This window comes from Sorghum bicolor, chromosome 10 (assembly GCF_000003195.3).
Source record: "Sorghum bicolor cultivar BTx623 chromosome 10, Sorghum_bicolor_NCBIv3, whole genome shotgun sequence".
Classification (NCBI taxonomy): Eukaryota; Viridiplantae; Streptophyta; class Magnoliopsida; order Poales; family Poaceae; genus Sorghum; species Sorghum bicolor.
Window position 1 is genome coordinate 55,902,592 of NC_012879.2, and position 21,454 is coordinate 55,924,045.

At 48.4% G+C, this 21,454-nt stretch overlaps 3 protein-coding genes across 3 annotated transcripts; 1 reads left to right on the forward strand and 2 right to left on the reverse strand.

The window, feature by feature from the left end:
- LOC8058456 (squamosa promoter-binding-like protein 10) lies at nucleotides 846-4,362 on the forward strand. The gene is made up of 3 exons (XM_002437353.2): nucleotides 846-1,711; nucleotides 2,898-3,079; nucleotides 3,317-4,362. Exons 1-3 carry the CDS (start codon nucleotides 990-992, stop codon nucleotides 3,745-3,747), a joined length of 1,335 nt encoding a protein of 444 aa, XP_002437398.1. The 5' UTR covers nucleotides 846-989; the 3' UTR covers nucleotides 3,748-4,362.
- LOC110431416 lies at nucleotides 15,177-16,410 on the reverse strand. Its single transcript, XM_021450527.1, has 2 exons — nucleotides 15,998-16,410; nucleotides 15,177-15,261 (listed from the first exon to the last, which is right to left on the reverse strand). The coding sequence occupies exons 1-2, from the start codon at nucleotides 16,364-16,366 to the stop codon at nucleotides 15,199-15,201; spliced, it is 432 nt and encodes a 143-aa protein (XP_021306202.1). The 5' UTR covers nucleotides 16,367-16,410; the 3' UTR covers nucleotides 15,177-15,198.
- Nucleotides 19,503-21,153, reverse strand: LOC8058457. The gene is made up of 2 exons (XM_002438741.2): nucleotides 20,738-21,153; nucleotides 19,503-20,058 (listed from the first exon to the last, which is right to left on the reverse strand). The coding sequence occupies exons 1-2, from the start codon at nucleotides 20,823-20,825 to the stop codon at nucleotides 19,847-19,849; spliced, it is 300 nt and encodes a 99-aa protein (XP_002438786.1). The 5' UTR covers nucleotides 20,826-21,153; the 3' UTR covers nucleotides 19,503-19,846.

The window sequence follows — 21,454 nt, forward strand, 5'->3', positions numbered from 1 at the left end:
TTTAAAAAAAAAAAAAGAGTCCACTCTACCAGTGAAAATAGAGATGTTTTGGTAAACCGTTTGATAAAACAACTTTAAATATGAAAACATATTCTCACAGAATTCGAAGCAGGACTCACTATAGCATGTTTGAGCTAAATGCATGTTTTAGGGCACTCCTAATGCAAAACTCTATCATGAAATCCAAGACAATTAATTACATATTATTTATAGTATTTTGCTGATGTGGCACCATATTTATTGAAGAAAGAGGTAGAAAAAATAAGACTCCAAGTCTTATTTAGACTCCAAGTCTACATTGTTCGAGGTAATAAATAACTTTAGACTCCATAATAGAGTCTGCATTGTGAGTGCCTTTAGAGAGATTCTTAGATGGAGCCGTGTTATTTTACTATATATGTTTAGCAGAAAACAACTTTAAACGGCTCTCGACGTGGAGCTATGCCAAACGAAGTCATAATGGTTGTTCCATGAAAACACTGCAATGTATACCGTGGTTGCCTACAAATATAAAATACGTACAAGGAAAATTGGTAGGCGAAATTGGTCGAGTTTGTGTCACGCATCTCTTCCCGTGGCTGTGTGTGTTTCTTTCTCTCTCCAAAACAACCATGGCATGACTTGTAGCACCGAAACAGCAAGGGGCCTGATGAGGCGTCGCCCAGAGTGGCAGAGCCATGCCACTAGCGGACAAGCAACACGCCAAGAGTTTTAATACTGACCAACGGACACACACGACACACCATGCATGGCAGCACTCTCTCTCTCTCTCTCTCCTCCCCCCACTGCCTTTTTAACCACCCCTGCAGCAGCAGCCTCCACTCCACTCCACTCGCTCATCTCACACTCCTCCACTCCAGCTCAAGCAGCAGCAGCTAGCTCAGCTCAGCTCAGCTCGATCGTCCTCCCGATCCACCCGGCCCCGTGTGCTCCATCTCGCTCCACTCACGAGCTAGCTTGAGCGGCGGCAAACGGCCGGCACGAAGGAGATGATGAGCGGGAGGCTGAACGTGGCCACGTCCGCCTCGCCGGGCGACGACTTCCCGTTCGCGTCCATGCAGCAGCAGCAGCAGCCGCCGCCTCCTCCTCCGCCTCCGCCCTACGTCGGGTTCGAGCACGGCGTGGCGGGCGGCGGCGGTGGCCAGCGCGGCGCCGGAGGGATGGGGATGCAGCAGCAGCAGCACCTCTACGACGGGCTCGACTTCGCCGCGGCGCTGCAGTTCCAGCAGGAGGCGCCCCACCACCACCACCACCAGCTGCTGACGCTGCCGTCCAGCCTCGGCCCGATGGCGCCGCCGCCGCTGCCGATGCCGATGCCGATGCCGCTGCAGATGCCGATGCCGATGCCCGGGATGCCCGGCGGCGACCACGTGTACCAGGCGCTCGGGATGGTGAAGCGCGAGGGCGGCGGCGGCGGCGGCGCGGACGCCGGGAGGATCGGGCTCAACCTCGGCCGCCGCACCTACTTCTCCCCCGGGGACATGCTGGCCGTGGACCGGCTCCTGATGCGGTCCCGCCTCGGCGGCGTGTTCGGGCTCGGCTTCGGCGGCGCCCACCACCAGCCCCCTCGCTGCCAGGCCGAGGGCTGCAAGGCCGACCTCTCCGGCGCCAAGCACTACCACCGCCGCCACAAGGTCTGCGAGTACCACGCCAAGGCCTCCGTCGTCGCCGCCGGCGGCAAGCAGCAGCGCTTCTGCCAGCAATGCAGCAGGTACGTCGTCGCCATAGCTAGGGCCTTTATAGACCTTCTCATTGTAGCTGTAGCGGCGCTAGTACGTAGCACACATGCACACAGCACGTACAGTGGCGCCTGTTCATTCTTGCAGCGAGAAGAGATGGAGCCATTGACACGGACGGACATGGTAAGCTAGCCACCGACTAGCTTGCAAACAAGCTGAAAAAGCATAGCACGTACGGTAGTTGAGGTTGCCTTTTTACTCAAAGGCTAGCTAGCCGCTGCTGGTCTCTAGGACTAGGAGTACAACTCTGCTCGCTCTCCTCTCCACCGCCACGCTGGAAGGACGCTAGCTAGCTAGCTGGTCTTCCCTTTCCCTGCCTGCCCGGCCGGCGGCCTGCTTTTCAGAGCTCGGGAGAGCTGACGGACATGGATGCTTTTGGTTCGTGTTCCTTGTCTCTTGCGGCCATGGATGGAAGGCTGCATGCAGTGCAGGCACCTGCAACCATGCTGCATGCGATGCGTATCGAAAAGCAACAACTTCACTTGCACAGCCAACAGTCCACAGACACGACACGACCAAGCTTGTTGACTGTTGTTGCTCGATCAAGCATAAAATCAACGGGGAAAAAACGCGAGCGTGTACGGAGTAGCAATGCAAAAGCAGGTCGATCAGGCTCGGTTGTTGTCGCGTTGTTGCGAACTGTAGGATCGTGGACGATCCTGCCGTTGTTTTCCTGATGGCCGGCCTCTTTCTCCAGTTTGCTTGTTTGTTTGCTTTCTCTGTCTCTGGTCTCGGGATCGCTGGGGACAAAATCATGAAAGAATCTCAAAGGGAAAAGGCTGCGTGTGCGTAGTGGCTGATCTAGCTGAGCTTGCTTGCTTTAGCTGCAGACTGGCAGTGGCTGCATGCAGTGCAGTTCACAGTATCTCGGGCCAGGGCTGGGCGTATCTCAGCTCTCAGCGCCTGCTTTACTCTTTATCCCTGCATTGACCAACGCCGCTAGCTAGTGGACCAGTCGTTCACCGAGTCCAGTCCAGTTCAGTTCAGTTTCAATGTGATACGATACGACTGCAGCAAAGTGTATTTGATGTGTTCATCCAGCTTTTCAAGGCCGTATAGTATAGAGCTAACAGTGTATATGTAGACGAAAGAAGAAGGCCGGCGCCTAGCAGCTATATACTGAGATTTTGTCTACTGTTTGAATTGTTGCGAGGCTAGGTTTCACGTGCTGTCAGAGTTCGACGAGGTTAAGAGGAGCTGCAGGAAGCGGCTGGCCGAGCACAACCGCCGCCGCCGGAAGCCGGCCACCACCGCGTCATCCAAGGACGCCGCGTCGCCGCCGGCCAACAAGAAGCCCAACGGCGGCTCCATCACAAGCTCTTACTCCACCGACAACAAGAGTAAGCATATATGCATGCTTAATTTTCATGTTTGTCCCGTACGTCTAGCTTACGATTAATAATATAACTCCATCGATCAGCGCTACTCCTACTGCATGCACTGCACACAAACTCTTGTTGCCTTGAATTGACATGATCTATGGATCGGTAATTGCTTATATATATTTCATCGTACCGGAATTCTATATCTGATCTGACCTGGGCTTGCAATGCAAATTGTGTGTGATGGATGGGCAGACCTGAGCACGGCCAAGTCGACCATGTCATCGAACACGAGCAGCGTGATCAGCTGCCTGGACCAGGCCGGCAACAAGCAGCAGCAGCTGGCGAGGCCGACGCTGACGCTCGGCGCGTCGCAGGACAACAAGGACCAGCACCAGCACCAGCAGCAGCTGAGCACCATGCTCCAGGTCCAAGCGGCCGGCGGCGGCCACCACCAGGAGCAGCACTTCCTAACCTCTCTGCAGGTTCACAACAATGGCGGCTGTGGGGGTGGCAACAACAACAACATCCTGTCGTGCTCCTCGGTGTGCTCCAGCGGCGCGCTGCCGTCGTCGGCCAACGGCGAGGTCTCGGACCAGAACACCACCACCACCACTACCAACAACGGCAACGGTGGCAGCAGCAACAACAACCTGCATAACCTGTTCGAGGTGGACTTCATGTAGACCGTACCGTACGTAGAGAGATCATCAGAGATGCAAAGCAAGCAAGCACGGGGAGTACGTTCTTCTGTCAAAGGTGTCCTTGGTGTGTATCAGTGTAGGTAAAAGGAATAGGAGAGAGAGTGAGAGAGCAAAAAAGGCATGAAGTGGGAGGAGAAACAAGGAGGGAGAGAGAGAGAGAAAAAAAAAAGGATGCAAGGATTCCATCCATCCATCCATCACACTCCATCAGTAGCTAGCAGCAAGCAGCAGGCCTGTCTGCAGCAGGCTGTGCTGGTCTAGCAAAGGTAGCTGCTGCTACCTCTTGTTGCAAGGTTCCATGGCTATAGTTGCAGCCATGCATCCCGGAAGGCCCCCCCTTGCAGTGGCTGGCTCTCTCTACCCTCTGCAGCTGCAGCTGCACCCGTTGCAAGCTCTACCTTTCCATTTCAAGCAGAGGGAATAATGTGTCTGCTACGGAGTATTTCACTTGTTGTTTCTCTACTAGTAGTTTTCTTTTTACTTGTTGCAAGGTGCTGCATGAGGGTGTAGTGTGTTGAGTGTTGTACTAATACCAAACTGCCTGTGTTGTTTTACACTGTCTCCAGCAATTAACAGATGAGAGATGACTTTGAGCTACATATCAGCAAGATTTACTGTTGCATGCATGCAGGCCCAGCATGCATACTTAACTCATCAAGGCAAAGAATCTTTTAGAATCTTGGATCGCTTCAATTTTTCGACAATGCAATCATGAAGCTGGATACACTGTCCATATACGTAGTATTTTGAAAATAAATAAAAGTGATGATCGATAGATCAGCTAGGGGTAGAGACCATGCATGGACGCGTAGATAACCATTTGCAAGTTACTGAAACTTATTGCATGTGAAATGTGGAGCACATCGCTTTGGATCTGAGGCCCACAGATCCTGCATTGCGGATATGATGGGGGGGGGGGGGGGGGGGGGGGGAGAACCTTAAATTCACAAGCAAAGCAGCTGGGGCTCTGGCCTCCTCCAGGCTACTAGGGTGTGTGCCCAGCAGCAGCAGCATGCAGGCATGTCCCAGCAGATCGGGGCCTTGTTTAGTTCAAAAAAATTTGTAAAAGTTTTCAGATTCTCCGTCACATCAAATCTTTAGACGCATACATGAAGTATTAAATATAAACGAAAATAAAAACTAATTGCACAGTTTAGTTGGAATTGACGAAACGAATCTTTTGAGTCTAGTTAGTACATGATTGGATAATATTTGTCAAATACAAACGAAAGTGGTACTATTCCTATTTTGCAAAATTTTTTAGAACTAAACAGGGCCCGAGTTCATTGATAGTGCCCTAGCTAGAAGGCTAGAAATCGAGATGGATCGATCGGCGGATATGAGTTACTCCCATGATTAATGATGTTTTTTTGGTGGTCTCGATCGATCTCTTTATTTCCTGTAGCTGTACGTGAATAGCCGGCATGTAGTATCGGATGGATCGCGAGATCCATGGATCTAGTAGCTCGAGAGCTCCAGGATACGACGTGTTCGTACTAGAGCGAGTAAATTAACCTAGTCGAGTCGATCGACGACCTAGGACGCGTGCGTGCATGCATGCATATGCATGAGTAGGTACGTACGAGTGTACGTGCCCCCGGTATTGAATACGCCGGCGATCTGCAAGGGTGTGGAGAGAGTGGCCGGCCGGAGACATGGGCGATTTTTTCTTTTGGTTTTTTTTTCCCATAAGAACATGTGCTCTCACTCTTTTCACCATTATATTCGCATTAAAAGTGTACAAACATATATTTCAATACAGATTCGTATTGAGATGTGTGTATATAAATTTTTTAATGTAAATCCAGTGGTGGAAAGAGAGAGGCATGTGCTCTCAAGAGCACATTTAACCTTACCGAAGACATGGAGTGAGTGAGTGCATGATGAATTATGACGTGGGTCTTGGTGTGTTGTTTGTTTGCCGCTTGTGAATTCAAGGCTGGCGGGGCAGGCGTCATGCATGGCATGGCTTGCCGATTCGATCGGTTGCGGGTGCATGGTGGCATGCTCGATCGTCCTCCGGGCTCCGGCCATGGCTGCTAGCTAGCGATCGAGGGAGAGAGAGCTTGGACCACGAGCGCAGTATTAAAGAAGCGTACTTATTTCGCCAGGACCTGCATGCATGCATCTGTGGGTGCAGATGCTGTGTACGGAAGAGGTCGATCCGGCCGTGAGCTACTCTCTCCCTTAATTATAGGAAGATCATATGCTTATTGGAGTTTAGGCTTATTAATGGATGGGTTGATAATACTCATGAGATTAATTTGGGTAAGATGATGGGGGGATAAACCTCTGAATACACACAATATATACTCCACAAGACTTAACCGACGACTATAGATATATAGATGTACTTAATTACAACCTTGACTCTCAAAGATATGCAAAGACTTTTGTCTAGTAAAGAATCTTGCATAAAAACCTACTACTTTTGATACTTAAGCTTTCAAATTTTAGCAGCAATATTAGCTAGTCATTAAGCTGTCAACACTAGGTAAGTATCATGTGCTAGTAAGTTCAAGCATGTAGGTAATACTCCATATCCATCATTTCCCTCATTATCTACCACGTTACCATGGCCGGTCGTCCTGACCTTTCAGTGGCCTAGTGCAGGATAAGAGTTGAGGTCCCAATGATAAGAGAGAAATTTTCTTTCTTCTATCTCTCATTTTCACTCTCTCTTCCATCCCCAGTTAATCCTCTTTTGTCTCAAAGTTCATCATCCACTCTTACCCTTCTAGTTTTTAGTTTGGAGCTATAAAATCGTTGTTAATGCCAGACCACTCATGTCATGGCCTTGCCCACTGAGCCCGTTCATGTCGCAGCACACGTGCAGGTGCGCCTTCCACGTCTTTCTTAAACTCACAATAGATGTATAGCAATTGCTACCTATTTAATGAGCCAATAATATCTTCTATCAAATTCCTATACGATATTAATCATTTATTATTGCACTAGTATTTATTGTGGATCTTGAAATTTATTTGACTTAAGATTGAGTCAAGCACAATAAAGTACAACAAAATATAGCCATCAGGGCGTCCGCAATGGTATTCAATTGCTAGCTATTTGATCTCTAGAAAGAATGTTATTAGCTCTCAATGACAATTTGCAAATAGCTAGCTTAGGAAGTCACTAACTATTAGAAAGTTACTAGCTATTGTGGAGAGTATTGTGAGAGAGTTATTTCTAGAAGATCGTGCTAGATTAGCTATTTATGAGTCGCTAGCTATTAGGAAGTCGCTAGCTATTTGATCTCTCTCCTCGATAGCCAATGAGAGTGCTACTTTTTTATTATTTTTATACATCATCTCGCTAGCTATTTGTAAAGTGCTATTGAGAGCCAATAGAATTCCTTCTAGTTAGCTATTTGATAACCATTGCGGATGACCTCACATTATCATCGACACGAGCACTTTGTTGTTGATGTAGATGCCATTGTACACATGCAGTTTTTTTATCTCAAATGTCAATACAAGGAGTGTTGTTAAAAATGGGATCCTTGTATTATTGCTTAATGGCACCCTCCCCTCACCAATCCATTGGGTGTTGATAAAGTAAAAGTCCCGTCAGAGGTGGTGAACCCAATGAAAACTAGTTTTGCCGATTTCGGCAGGGAACACCCGAAGTCATCGCACGAACGTCTCTCGAGAAGACCTGTTAAGGAGGCACACTACTTGGGGGGGGGGGGGGGGGGGGGGGGTGCCAGCTAAAATGTCCACGAATCTCTTTGAGTGAAGCATTAGAACAATAGGTAATGGAGATTGGAGGATTTTTAAAAAGGTTTATCAGAGGAGTTAAAAGTAGGATAGTTTGGTTTTTTGTCTTATGTATACATCAATTGACCATGATCCTCTTATATATAGAGAGAGCGTGGTCTTATCCCATTAGAAAACTATTAATCCCCAACAAAATATATATGTTTTCAAGAACTTGTCTCAAACTAGACCGAGATCTTCTCGAGAGGGTCAGCGCGCGAGCACTGCTCAGATCAGCTAATTAAGCCAGTTCTAGAACCGACTAAGCTAGGCGGTTTATGTAACTGAGCATAGACTAAAGGAAAACACCAGTTTGTCATGATGCTCTGTAGCATATGTCACTACCGGATTGGGGGGGTTTGCCGTGTGCCTCGGGCACACGGCAAAGGCCAAACCGCACACGGCGAAGGCTTTGCCGTGTGTTGCTCACGGCGAAGAACACACGGCAAATCCTCCCACGGTAAACCTTATCTTTACTCACGGCCAAATTGTGGGCACACGGTGAAGCTTTGCCGTGAGTCAGTCCTGACACACGGCAAAAAAAAGGTGATGGACGGCGTGGAACGGAGGGGGACGGTTTGATGACAGGGTTTGCCGTGTGTTGCACACGGCAAACCTTTGCCGTGAGCTAGAGTAAGCACACGGCAAAAATTATAAAGAATTTTTTATTTTTCCTGAAAAGAGCGTTTGCCGTGTGTCTCCACAGTGGCACACGGCAAACATTGAATCTTTGCCGTGTGCTACCATGCAGGCACACGGCAAAGTCTCAATGTTTGCCGTGTGTCAGGGTGGGCACACGGCAAACCCCCTTCCCAGGTATGACATAGGCAGCCTGGTAGGCGGGTTTGCCGTGTGCTATGGTCATAGCACACGGCAAAGATTGGTCTTTGCCGTGTGTTATGGCCCTAGCACACGGCAAACCCCCTTCCCACGTTTTTTTTTGTTTTTTTGCTTTTGCAACCACATGTATCATAGCACAGCTCACATTAATCACACATAGCACACAAATATCACAATATATCGCACATTTACCACAATAACCATGATATACCAAATCTCTGACATACATATAACGTACATGTCACATACATAAACACATGTTCATCACCAAGTCCATCACAAGTCTAAGGAAACCACAAGTTCAACAAATGTCCGACAAAACGACAAATTCCATAAAAAAAACTATAAGTTCACCAACGGAATCCATCTCGTCTGCCCCATGAATCGCCTGGAGGTTGTTACGGATTGACATGGTCGCTCCACCCACCCTCTTGAGGACTTTGCTCATTGGGCGCTTGAGTAGAACCCTGGGAGTGAAGCTACACAAAGGATGAGACAAACGTGTCATAAGTGAATTTTGAGATTAAATACTTGAAGTTGAAGATATACATAGTGGTTTCAAATAAAAATTTTGGCAGCACCTCCCCTGCACGGGGAGGTTCCCAAGACCTGCAAGAAAAGCATCGACACGAAGGACGACAAGCATAGCGACACGATAGCCGACATCCAAAGCGGCTCGATGGCACGCAACCACAATCTCATCTACATCTACAAAGGTAGAGATTGCATGGTTAAGTGAAGTGAAACTCACTGGGCTAGGTCCACCTAGAGCAGGTGGAACGTACAAGTTTGGTGGCGGAGGTGCTCCCATCTGAGCCCCAAGAGTTCGCATGTAGATGGCCATCTCCCTGTACTGTGTCTCTAACTCGGTGATCCTGACTTCCTTTTGCGAAAGCTGGGTCTACAAGGTTAAAACACTTGTGTTACAAAGCTATGTTATTATTGAATGATTGAGCACGAATGAAACAGCGAGAACCTGGAGGTTGGTGATGATGCACTCGGCTGCGGTCGGCCTCGAGCGTACCCCTGAGCTGCTTTGGCCCTGACGCCTGTCCTTTGCTCTAATCTGGGAGAGAGTAGGAGTCCTCGAGGAGTCAATCAAGGGGTCAGCAACCCAGTATCGCCCATGTTGCTTGCCTCCCCCTGCCCTCATGGCTGCTTCTCCACTGATGGCCTCATTGTAGGGATCAAAGTCAGGGCCATGGATCGCATGTGCCGAATCACAGTATGAGCTGATCCGGCTATGGACGGTGGAGTTGGTGTACGCCTCAGGAGGGTCGTCCGGGCTGTAGGTGATGTCGGCCGTCGCCTTCCCCTTCTTGGAGAGAGCATAGGCCCCCAACGGGCCTATATCCTGCCCAGGGTGTGCGGCTTCCTGCGAAAAAACAAGAAGATGATTAGAGGGTATGCACATATGATCATTAGAATAAATCAATAAATCCTCATACTTACATATCTTTCTCTGTAATCCTCGAGGGTAAGGCTCCCTTGATGGTGTGATGGACCTGGCATCTTTCTGCGTCGCACGCGGGCAGCGTCGTGCTGGTCCCGCCATTCCTGGCTGCACCACCAGTCCACCATCATTTCCCAGCACATCCCTTTGCCCTCCACCCAGTACGGTGGCACCTACACATGATCAAGAACATGACATTTAACAAGACCAAATTAACGTTACTTAAACTACCAAGAAATTAATGTTACTTACAAGCATGAACTGTTCCTTGGTCAGTGTAGTGTCCCTTGCGACATCTTTGTGTATCTTCACGTGCTCGTACTGGGCCTTGTAATTTATGATTGCCTGGATGCGCGCCTCGTAGTGCATGTCCTTGATGCTCTTGACACATTTTGTTCCAAAAATGTGATTGGCTTGTTCCTCATATTCAGGCTCCACTCTAAAGAAATCCTGCATGTTCACACGATGTAGACGGTCATTATGTATAGAAGGACTAAAGAATGTGAAGTAGTGAGCAATGAAGTGCGATGAATTCTTACCCACATCTCCTTGATCACCCTCAAGGCCTTGTTGCCGAAGTTCCTGCTAAGTACATCTGTGGTATCCGGCGCACCTCCGTAGTGCTGAAATGTCCACGCCGGCTCTGGAGCCCCCGCAAGAGTGACCACACCAGGGAAGTGCACCCTACACAAGCCACCAAGGATGGTACTGGGGTGTCGTTGGTGAGCAACTCCTGCTACTAGTACCTTAAAGGACCTGCACAAGTGGTTAACCAAAATTAGTAGTTCATATTGTGAATTTGAACATAAGGAATGTCAAAGTAGTGCTTTGAAACATACTTTTGCCCTCGTGGCCGAATCAATGGGCGATGGTCAATGAATATCGGTCGATTGGGAAGCTGATTGGGACCTCGTTGCCAAATATCTGGCGAGGCCCCATCGTCCTCGTCCTCCTCCTCCTCCTGCTCCTCGTGCGCCCTGGTGGCCGTCTCCTCCTGCTCCTCGTGCGCCCTGGTGGCCGTCTCCTCCTGCTCCTCCTGCTCCCAGGTGGGCGTCTCCTGCTGCTGCACCGCAGGTGTCTCCCCCTGAAGACTGCTAACGCTCCTAGTCCTCCTGCTCGAGGTCCGCCTCGACTGGCTCCTCGACCTGCTCCCCGACCCCTCAGGCTGCTCCTGAGGCTCCTCCCTCGGTCGGGCGTACCGCGACCTCACGTTCCTCATGCCGCCCACCATCTTTGTTCAATGACCTACATGTAAGAAGAGTAAATTAGTAACCACAAATAAACAACATATACATAGATAGAGATGCAAATTAAGGATAACATAATATTACATGTATTAGAAATAATCATCATCTTCATAACCGGCATCCGGTGCATCCTCCATCTCATCATCTGTACCAGCCATGTCTAGGTACTCATCACTAACTGGAGGAGCATCGTTATTGTCATTGTCATTGTCTAAGCGTAACTGCTCAAGTAATTGTAAGTCCCTCACATCTTCAACCTCAACGTCATCGTCGTCTTCAACAACAATGCCCACATCCATAGCTTCAGTTAAGTCTATCACAAAAGTCCCTTCTAGACCCTCTTCTTGATAGAACTCCCCTTCATATGTGTCCGTGTCAAGGTTGTAATCTTCCTTGTTTGGTACCGGTACTCCACCGTGTGGCGATACCTTGTGCACAACATCCCAACCCTTCAGACGTGCATCGGTTTTGCACGGGTACGACGTATAATAAACTTGTGTGGCCTGTTGGGCCGCAATGTATACATCATCTCCTGGTAAGACGGAATCCTGTCGAATTTCGACTAGCCCAAGATTAGGCGCCCGTCTTGTTACTTCAGGGTCAAACCAATGGCATTTGAATATGACGGATTTAATATCTTTGCGACCATGAAACTTGAGTTCGTATATGTCTTCAATTCTTCCATAATAGTCCATCCCGTTTTGGCCGGGCGTGAAAACTCCAGTATTTGTCGTTTTCCGGTTAGGACGACTTTGCTCGTGCCTTGTTGTGTGGAAACGATATCCATTCACGTCATAACCGGCATATGACATGACCCTATGTGCACAACCATGGGCAACCTGTCTTAACTCGGCGCTCATAAGCGCATCGGTTTGGCTCTGTAAGGTGAAGAAGAATAGTACATTATATTACCCGCTCATACCGTATACTTGCAATGTGATACTAAGTACACGAGGGAAAGTACCTTTTCTTGGAACCAAGAAATGAAATCGAGACTTCCAGTGCGTGCACCGTGTTTAAGAAGTGTATCAAACTCTTGTGGGGTTGGTTCCCTTGATCGACGCCAGAATTCATTTTGAAATTGCCTGCATCGTTGGGGGACAAAGGGGTTGGATGCAAATAGTGCATATACGGCACCAATGAGAAACAAAGTGGTATAGAACTTACTGCATGTATGGATGCACCTCATCAAGATTGGTCAACACATATAGCATTATAGTGTGCCACTCTTGACTCGTTAACCTCTTGGGGGTGCCTTCACTTAGACTTCCGAGTTGGCCTCGGAACAAGCTAAGGTTGCATTCATTTTCGTTGGCATTGTAACGAGGGAGTGGATTATGCATGCTAGGAAGGTTCTCATTATAGTATGATGTTGTGAAGTTCGACGCCTCCTCAGTGATGTAAGCCTCTGACATCGAAGCCTCAATCTTGGCTTTATTCCTGCATTTTCTCCGAAGGAACTTGAAGCATCTCTCGATTGGGTAGCACCAACGGCCTTGGACAGGCCCCCCCATCCTTGCCTCATACGGGAGATGCATAATCAAATGCTGCATTGGAAGGAAGAAGCCAGGTGGAAAGATCTTCTCCAACTTACATACCAACACAGGTGCCGCTGCTTCTAAGGCTAGCAACACGGACCGAGATACCTCCTTGGCACAAAGCTGGCGGAAGAAGTAGCTTAACTCTGCCAGCACGACCCAAATGTGGTCAGGGACATAGCCTCGAACCATCACCGGAAGAAGCCGCTCAATCCATATGTGGTAATCATGACTCTTCATCCCTAAGACTCGTAGAGTATTTAAGTTCACTCCCCTCCTCAGATTCGCTGCATATCCATCAGGGAACATTAATGTCTTTATCCATTCAAGTACTTCCCTCCTATGCTTCCTAGCCAAGACAAAATCGGCCTTAGGCCTACTCCAATTCTTGCGGCCAGCAGGAGGCCGCATCTCCTGACTTGGCCTATCACACAACATTGCTAGATCCACTCTAGCCTTAACATTGTCCTTTGACTTATCAGAAATGTCCATCATTGTTGCCCAAAGTGCCTCGGCGACATTCTTTTCAGTGTGCATTACATCAATGTGATGTGGCACAAGAAGGTCATCATAATACAGGAGCCTCGTCAAACCCGACCTATGAGTCCACATATGTTGCTCACCATATCCCTCGAATTTGCCATCCTTTTTATTGAAAACAAGAGCATCTATCTGAGCATGAACCTCGGCGCAAGTTGACATGCGCGGTGGAGGGTCTGTGACTTCGACACCTTTCGTAAAGTTCTTGGTGTCTTTTCTGAACGAATGCTCAAGAGGGAGGAATTGACGATGTTTGTCGAACGATGAAAACTTGCCACCATTCTTCAACCAGAAGAACCTCACATGGTCCTTGCATATTGGACATCCCAACTTCCCATGAACACACCAACCACAGAATATCCCATATGCTAGGAAGTCATGCATGGAGTACTGGTACCAAACATGCATTGTGAAGTTTGTCTTCGTAGCTCGGTCATACGTCAGTACCCCTTCCTCCCAAGCTTTGATCAAATCATCAATCAACGGCTCCATCCACACACCCATACGTTTCCCCGGGTGTTCAGGAATTACCAACGACAAGAAGATCATGCGTCGTTGCAAGATGACGCCGGGGGGGAGATTGAGTGGGACAACAAACACGGGCCAACAAGTGTACGGGGCAGCCAATAGTCCGTAGGGATTGAAGCCATCTGTTGCAAGCGCAACACGTACATTACGAGCCTCTGCAGCTTTCTCCCTATGAATACCATCGAAATGGGTCCATGCTTCACCATCGGATGGATGTACCATCTTGTCAGGATTATATCGACGGCCATTTTTGTGCCACGTCATCTGCTTTGCGGTCTCCTCGGTCATGTATAGCCGTTGAAGCCTCGGTAAGAAGGGAAGGTACCGTAGGATCTTAGCGGGGATGTCCAGCTGCCGAGTGCTACCATCATCGGACTCTACCTCTAGGAACCTAGAGGAGCCACACTCTGGACAATACTTTGCATTCTCATATTGTTTTCTAAATAGGATGCAGCCTTTCGGACAAGCATGTATCTTCTCATATGGCATCTTTAGTGCACGAAGAAGTTTCTGTGAGTCGTACATGCTCTTCGGTAGAACGTGACCCACCGGAAGCAATGTGCCAATAATTGTCAGCAAGTCGTCGAAGTGTTGTCGACTCATGCTACACCTGGACTTGAAGTCCATCACACGACCAATGGCATCGAGCTGTGAGACTGATGTATGGTCGTGGAGGGGTTTCTGAGCTGAGTCCAGCATGTCATAATATGCCTTGGCGGTAGGCTCGGGATCCTCCTCCGTAACTCCTCCAACAAAGTTTCCGTGACCAAAGTCATCTAACATGTCTGCTACCCCACCATCATCATCAAAACCATCGACACGTGGTCTCACAACCTCCTCCCTCGTGCGATCACCTTCACCGTGGTAGGTCCATCGGGTATAGCCCTGCATAAACCCAAACTTGCAAAGATGCTGCCCCATGACCTCCTTCGTACGCTTCCGCGTGTTTGCACACTTCACGCATGGACACCAGGTCATACAGGCGCCTTTAGCCCTGGCGAATGCTTGCTCTAAGAAAGCCTCGGTCTTCTCAATCCATTCCAAGGAGATGTCTCTCTGACTTGGGCGGCCGGTGTACATCCACTGACGGTCATCCATCCTCTAACATATCATGCAGTAATGTAAGACCAGAATGCATCTACACGATAGCCCTATTAACTAATAGGTGAGGATAGGTCCTAATCCCACCCGAGGATGCGTAGATGGGCTTAGTTTCCATGTCAACTCCGATTTGAGACAAAATTTCGGCAGCACCTCCCCGCTGTTCTCCAAATACACGTCCCGACGGGGAGGTTGTGTACCCGGAGAACAACAGGGAGGTGATGCTGAAACTCTATCTCAGATCGGAGTGGACCTGGAAACTAACCCCATCTACGCATCCTCGGGCTGTCCAAATAACGTGGACAATTCGAAATAGATACGGTCGTTTCCAACCGTATCTCTTTCGAACGGGAGACGCCTAACTCGGTTACGTAAACTATGACACAAATAGAATGTGCGGTTATACCTTGGGTGGCGGTGAAGTCAGGCTAGCGATGCAGGCAGACCCACGGCTTTGAGGAACGCCTGTGCTCCCACGACCTAACGTCCTCCTGCAAAAATAATAGTGTCAAATGAAAGCAACATGATTACAATAAAAACGAGCACACTCATTCACGAGAAAATAAAAACGGCCAGTGGAACTGGAACTGAAACTGCACAGAAACTGCAGTCTCACATGTTCACATGCATTCAGGTAGTGGAACTGAAACTGAACATTACAAAAATTTGAACTGAAATGAGCATTGAGCTAGTACTTCAGTTCACATTCACATGTATTCAGTTCACATTCACACCCACTAGCAAGTGCTGCAGTTCACACTCACTAATGCTGATGCAGATGGGGAGACATGTAGTTTTCATAATACAAAAATGACATGACTAGTATTCAGATAACTCTCACAAGCATTTAGATAACTAGTAGCATAAGTAACTAAGAAAAAAAATACTGAACAGTATCCTGAGAAAAAATTCACAAGAAAGCTATTATTCAGTTAGAGCTATTATTCAGTTAGATATTGTTCAGCCATAGCAAATTCATGCTATTTTCAGAACAGAATGTAATTTTCAGAACTGATAGTAATTGATAGCATGCCATTTTCAGAAAGGCAGATACGCATACAGGTACTATCTCTAATGTAGGAATCCTTAGTTACCTCCTTCAAGAACTATTCTTGTGAACAATATCTCACTGTCACTTTTCTGAGTAGATAACAAGTAAAAAGCTACAGGATATTTCCATCCACCGAGCACCTTATCTGTGAACAGGCATATTTGATTCGGCATCACCTTGGGTTGCAGTCTGTTGGAGACGAATGGATCAGCAAGCACAGGGACGACCCTCCAACGACTCCGGCAGTCGCGGCTCCGGCGAGCGCGGCTCCGACGGTCGCGGCTCCGGCGAGCGCGGCTCCAGCGGTCGCGGCTCCGGCGAGCGCGGCTCTGGCGGTAGCGGATCCGCGAGCGTGGCTCCGGCGGTCGGGGGTGGGCGCAGCTCCGGCAGTCCGATGCGGGCGCGGCTCTGGAGATCCGAGGCGAGCGCGGCTCCAGCAGGGGCGGGTGCGGGCGCGCGGCTTCAGCAGGAGAGGGCGGTGCGGCGTTGCGAGTAGGGCAGGGGCGGGCGCGGCTTCGGCAGCGGCGAGGCGGCGTTGCGAGCATGCGGCCAAGGCATGGCCTTGCGAGCAGGGCAGGGGCAGCCTTGCGTGAGCGGTGGACAATGGCCTAATCTGTTACCTATTTTTGAGAGGAGAGGGGCGCATGGCCTTATCTGTTTCCTTCCTTTTTTTTGGAGAATGACATCTTTGCCGTGTGCCATGATCTAGCTCACGGCAAACATTTTTTAGTTACTTTTTTCATTTAATTTTTTTTTAAAAAATTGGCTCACGACAAACATTTTTTACTTATTTTTTTCATTTACTTTTTTTTTATTCTTTGCCGTGTGTCCCACATTTGCACACGGCAAACCATGTGTTTGCCGTGTGCTGGTGCAAGTGGCACACGGCAAACAGATAACAATATTTTATGTATCAATCTTATACTTTTTTCTATACAGGTATACTTACTTAATAAATCAATTTTTTTGTAATTTCTTTGTCAAATGAACTTCACAATGTATATTCCATGTTTATAAACATATTACACTATTATTTCATGTGTTTATTTCTTTAATTCGAATTTTCTCATTTCAAAATCAATAAATGCTGAAAATAATTAAGAAATAGTAAACGATTCCGAAAAATTCCCAAATTTGGAGACAACAGAACCTATGTGTTGTAGTGCTTATAGAAAAAGTTTCGAAATCAAACTCAAATATGAAAGTCGAATCTACTCCAACTCATACTCCTTCACTTATAACACTATGAAACTTCTTCGAAGATTATTTGGTTTCTACACATCATATAAGACAACTTATTCGAAATCTTCCCAAACTTTTTTTACGACGTCTATGTATGATAACATGACATATGTACAAGTTTCAGGATTTACGCAATAAAATAGCATTTATTAGAATTTTTAAAAAGCACCAACGCATGTTCGGCGTCGTGTCTCCTAACCACGGCATTCGAAAGTCATTTCCGTTTCGAATGTGTGTTCTCAGACAGGGTTAGGTAACATGAATATCATTTTTCCGATATTTTTTTCAACAATTTCACTGAGTCGTAGTTCAAATTTGACCGCATCCGAAAAAATGAAATTAAATGCTGTTAATTGCAAAAATATAGCAAATATGTTTCAAATTTTATGAAATTTGAGTATGAAGTTACAAATGGTGAGTGAGTAGACAAGAAAAAATTTGGAGGGCAAAATCTGAAAAAAAGACAAACTGTTCGCCGTGTGCTGCACACATGGCACACGGCAAACGTTGACGGCAGGGTGTGGACGTTCGTATGGAGTTAGTTTTTGCCGTGTGTCTTATTTTTACCGTGGGTTGCTCACGTTAAAGTTTTAAGTTTGCCGTGTGCCTGGTGTTTGCCGTGAGCAACACACGGCAAAGGCTAGATATACCGTGTGCCTAGCGTTTGCCGTGTGCTTGGACAGGGCACACGGCAAACCCGACCTTTGCCGTGTGTTGCTCACGGCAAACTTTCGGGCACACGGCAAAGGCCGGCTCTCCGGTAGTGTGTAGCCCACAGGAATGAGCTTATTAGCCAAAATCCCAAAATCCAGCTTAGCCGGCTTTGCTAACTTGTGTTCCAATTAATTTTGGTGTCAACAAACAAACAATCTAGATAACACAAACAAATGAATTAACGCCAGCCAGCACGGTCTATGCACCATGCACTGCTACACGGCTCCTGAGCATAGCTCGCTGTATATATATATGTCCTCTATGCTTTCTTGACGATCCCTCTTCTTCCAATGCAAAGGGCAGGCACAGTACGTACGACTAGCTATATATCAAAGGCGGTGCTGTATGTATACTCCTACTATCTCCCAGGCGACGAAGGCAGCGGTGGTCTACGATTCTGGCCGGCCGGTTTCCCTCCGGCGTGTACTACGTCCATATGCAAGGGCGAGGTGCGAGACACACCCCAGACAGGCAGCAGACTGGGAGGACGTCATTGCGAAACGGCTCTCACACACTCTGCCAGCCTGCCTATACTACAGTCCACAGATGCGTATGGTCGGTGGCAGCGGCTGTGCCAGCTGACGGACGGGGCGAGGGCCGGGACACACCCCACTCAGACGCATCACGCGCATTGGCCCTGGACGGGCACCGCGTACGTGTTCCACCGACTAAGCCCGGCGCTGATTGAAGCTAGCTGGCCAGGGTTCAAGGGCTTAACAATGAAGCTAGCTGGAAAGTAGAGACACATTACACATCGGCAAAAATTTGAAGTCTATGGGCCTGCATGAGCTGTTGTGAGCTGTTTTTTTTCTAAACACTTATTTCCAAAACAGCTTTATGGGTGAAGCTATTTTTTCCCTCCTCTCACAAAGACATAAGTTGGATGAAGCTGGAAAAAAGTAGCTTATTGCAGCTTCTCTCTCATTTCTCTCTCTCAACTATGCATGAAGTAGTTGGTGAAGCTATTTTGCCAAACACTTTCTCCAAAACAGCTCAGCTTCATCTAGAAAGTCACCCATGAAGCTATTTTCTAAAAAAACAGCTTCACTAGTGAAGTTGAGCTGTGCCAAACAAGCCCTATATATATCCTCATGTGGAGTAACTTTTCCTTTCTGGAATAAATTCGGCAGCAATATGCAGCAAGGCATTATAAATCACAAGGGGTCTTGTAAGTACCTCTTTTTTTATGCATTGCTGTTTCCTTAAAAAGAAAAATCACAAGGGACCTTGCAGACAAGCAGCCCAACTCCGAAAATCAAAGTCATGCAGTTTGATCCCGAAACACGGACCTGGTATTTTGCAATGTTCCGCATAGCTAGCTTGGGCTCTGTCCATCTTTCTTCTGTACAGTAATGGGCCAGTCAGTTCACCGGCTGCAGCCTGCATCCCCCCCCCCCCCCCCCCCCCCCCCCCCCCAGCGGGCGTGGTGCAGCCTGCAAGCCGGTTTTTCTGGGCCGCAGCTGGTGCCGCCTGGGTATGTGAGCTTCGTGGAGATCGGTCAGGCACTCAGGCCGTGAATTCGCATTCAGGCAGTGCCGCAGTGGCCACTTCCACACGCAGAAGCAGAACAGCTGCAGCCTGCAGACTCTGAACTACGGTTCAGATTCTTCAGAAAGCAATGCATCCAAACAATGCCGCACAACTCCTGCCCGGGGAAGAGCTACGGATGCACCGGCCCTTCCACATCACTAGGAGTACATGTCAAGAACAAAGGCACACGACAGATGAATAATTCAGACTGTTATAAGCAGTGCACTAATAAAGCAATAAGCTCTGGCAATCTCAAGTTCAGAACTTCAGATCAGAATCAAGCACCAGATGGCACAACTCATATATATATAGGATAGGAGTAGCTTGCAAGAACGCGTCGTCCCCGACTGTACAACATGGCCGGCCCTTACACTACACTAGGCGCGACCCTTTCAGGCTTGGGAGTCTCTTGGCTGGGGAGGTGGACGACGACGACGACGACATGCCATGATGACGAGGACGATGTCCTACTCGCTCATGGGATCGGAAACCAGGCTCTGGTAGTAACATTCCGTGCGATGCTGCTACCGTGTGCCGTCTCACCGGGCGACGGCGGCGGCGGCACGGGGCGACCGGACGGGCCAGAGCGGCAGCCTCCAGAACGGCCGCTTCCGTGGCGGTGTCGGCAGCACGCTGCCGGCAGCTGCTGCGGCGGCAAGGGCCTCCTCCGAGCTCAGCATGTTCCACATCACCTGCACGTCCTGGTACCCGCAGGTCTCCACGTCCTGGTGAAGGCTCAGGATGCCACACTCTGCATTGGTCCAATTTGGAAACATGAGGAGGAAAAGATTAATTACTGCTTACTGTACTACTTTTTTACTAGTACTCAATTAAAAAATCAGTTAAAGCAGGAGATTCCGGTGAGGGGAGATAAAAGATCAAGTGATGAACCACAAGAATCACAGGTATCGCAAAGGAGATTGGGTGGTCCATGGCCTAATTGTCTGCATACACTCCCAACGGGCGGTTGGAAGCAAGAAAGATAGCGTGTCATGAATCTTGGCGCTCAGGGACCATTACCCATCGCTAAATAATTTGTTTGTTTCTTGTGATCTTTTTTCCCCTCCTTTGTCGTTTCAAGAAACAAGGTAAGCGCAGCTCGATCAAACTGTGTGTTCTGCTGCAGTGAACCACAATATGCGTAGATCTGCCGACATTGCAAACAGTTTTGTGTTCCTCGTCAAAAAAAGAATCGTCACTTCAAACATACATCAATTCGACGAAAAGAGCTCCAACATTTTGATGGCATTGTGCAAATCCTAAATGTGCGTGGCTTGTGTTCGCGCAAGAGATTCATGCCATGAACTACTCCTCGATTGCTGCTTCGATTCTAAGATTTTTTGCTCTCGAACGAACACGATTACGCTGCCGTGCAGAGCAGAGGTGCTGAGGAGGAGCTAGAGGTAGAGAGCACGGTCAGCTTTACTTACCGCCCTTGCGGACGCGCGCGCGCGCGGCGGCGACGGCGAGCCAGGCGCGGCGCACGGGCGCGACCACCCTCGCGCGCCACCACGCCATGACGCGCGTCCCGATCTGCCGCTGCTGCTGCTTCAAGCGCCGCCTGCCTGCCGGATGCCGCGCTTCACCGCTGCCCCCGGAGCCGCCGGCGCACGGCTCGGCTGGCCTCCGGGGCCGACCGCCCAGCCTCGCCGTGGTTGAGGCCCGCCGTCGCAGGCTCGCGAGGAGCCCGCCGCTGCCTTTGTTGCCTATCTCAGACTGGAGCCGATCTCTCCCAGAGTCCCAGAGAAGACTCACTTGGGCCCCTTGCCAATAGAGCGTTTTTTATATGGCCTGGAATTTACAAGTTTCCTTTAACCATTTGGCCTCTGATTTGGTACATTGTTGAAGCCTTGTTTAGATGGCTTCAAAATTTCAAAAATTTATAAGATTCTCTTTTACATTAAATTTTTGTATACATTTATGAAACATTAAATATAGATAAAAAGAATAAGTAATTACACAGTTTGCTTGTAATTTACGAGACAAATCTTTTGAACCTAATTAGTTTATGGTTGGATAATAATTGATAAATACAAACGAAAGTGCTACAGTATCCAAATCCTAAAAAAATTTGCATCTAAACAAGGCCTGAGTGTATAACTTGACCTACTCCTACTCTTTTATAGAGTGTGTTTCACATGACTCTT

Excerpts from the sequence above, each read along its gene's own strand:
- LOC8058457 (XM_002438741.2), bottom strand. The coding sequence starts at position 20,825 with ATGGCGTGGTGGCGCGCGAGGGTGGTCGCGCCCGTGCGCCGCGCCTGG. Across the intron at positions 20,059-20,737 it reads CGCGCGCGTCCGCAAGGGCG|AGTGTGGCATCCTGAGCCTT; the intron begins GTAAGTAAAGCT and ends GGACCAATGCAG.
- LOC8058456 (XM_002437353.2), top strand. The coding sequence starts at position 990 with ATGATGAGCGGGAGGCTGAACGTGGCCACGTCCGCCTCGCCGGGCGAC. Across the intron at positions 1,712-2,897 it reads TTCTGCCAGCAATGCAGCAG|GTTTCACGTGCTGTCAGAGT; the intron begins GTACGTCGTCGC and ends TTGCGAGGCTAG. Across the intron at positions 3,080-3,316 it reads TTACTCCACCGACAACAAGA|ACCTGAGCACGGCCAAGTCG; the intron begins GTAAGCATATAT and ends ATGGATGGGCAG.
- LOC110431416 (XM_021450527.1), bottom strand. The coding sequence starts at position 16,366 with ATGCTCGCAACGCCGCCTCGCCGCTGCCGAAGCCGCGCCCGCCCCTGC. Across the intron at positions 15,262-15,997 it reads CCAACAGACTGCAACCCAAG|GAGGACGTTAGGTCGTGGGA; the intron begins GTGATGCCGAAT and ends TTATTTTTGCAG.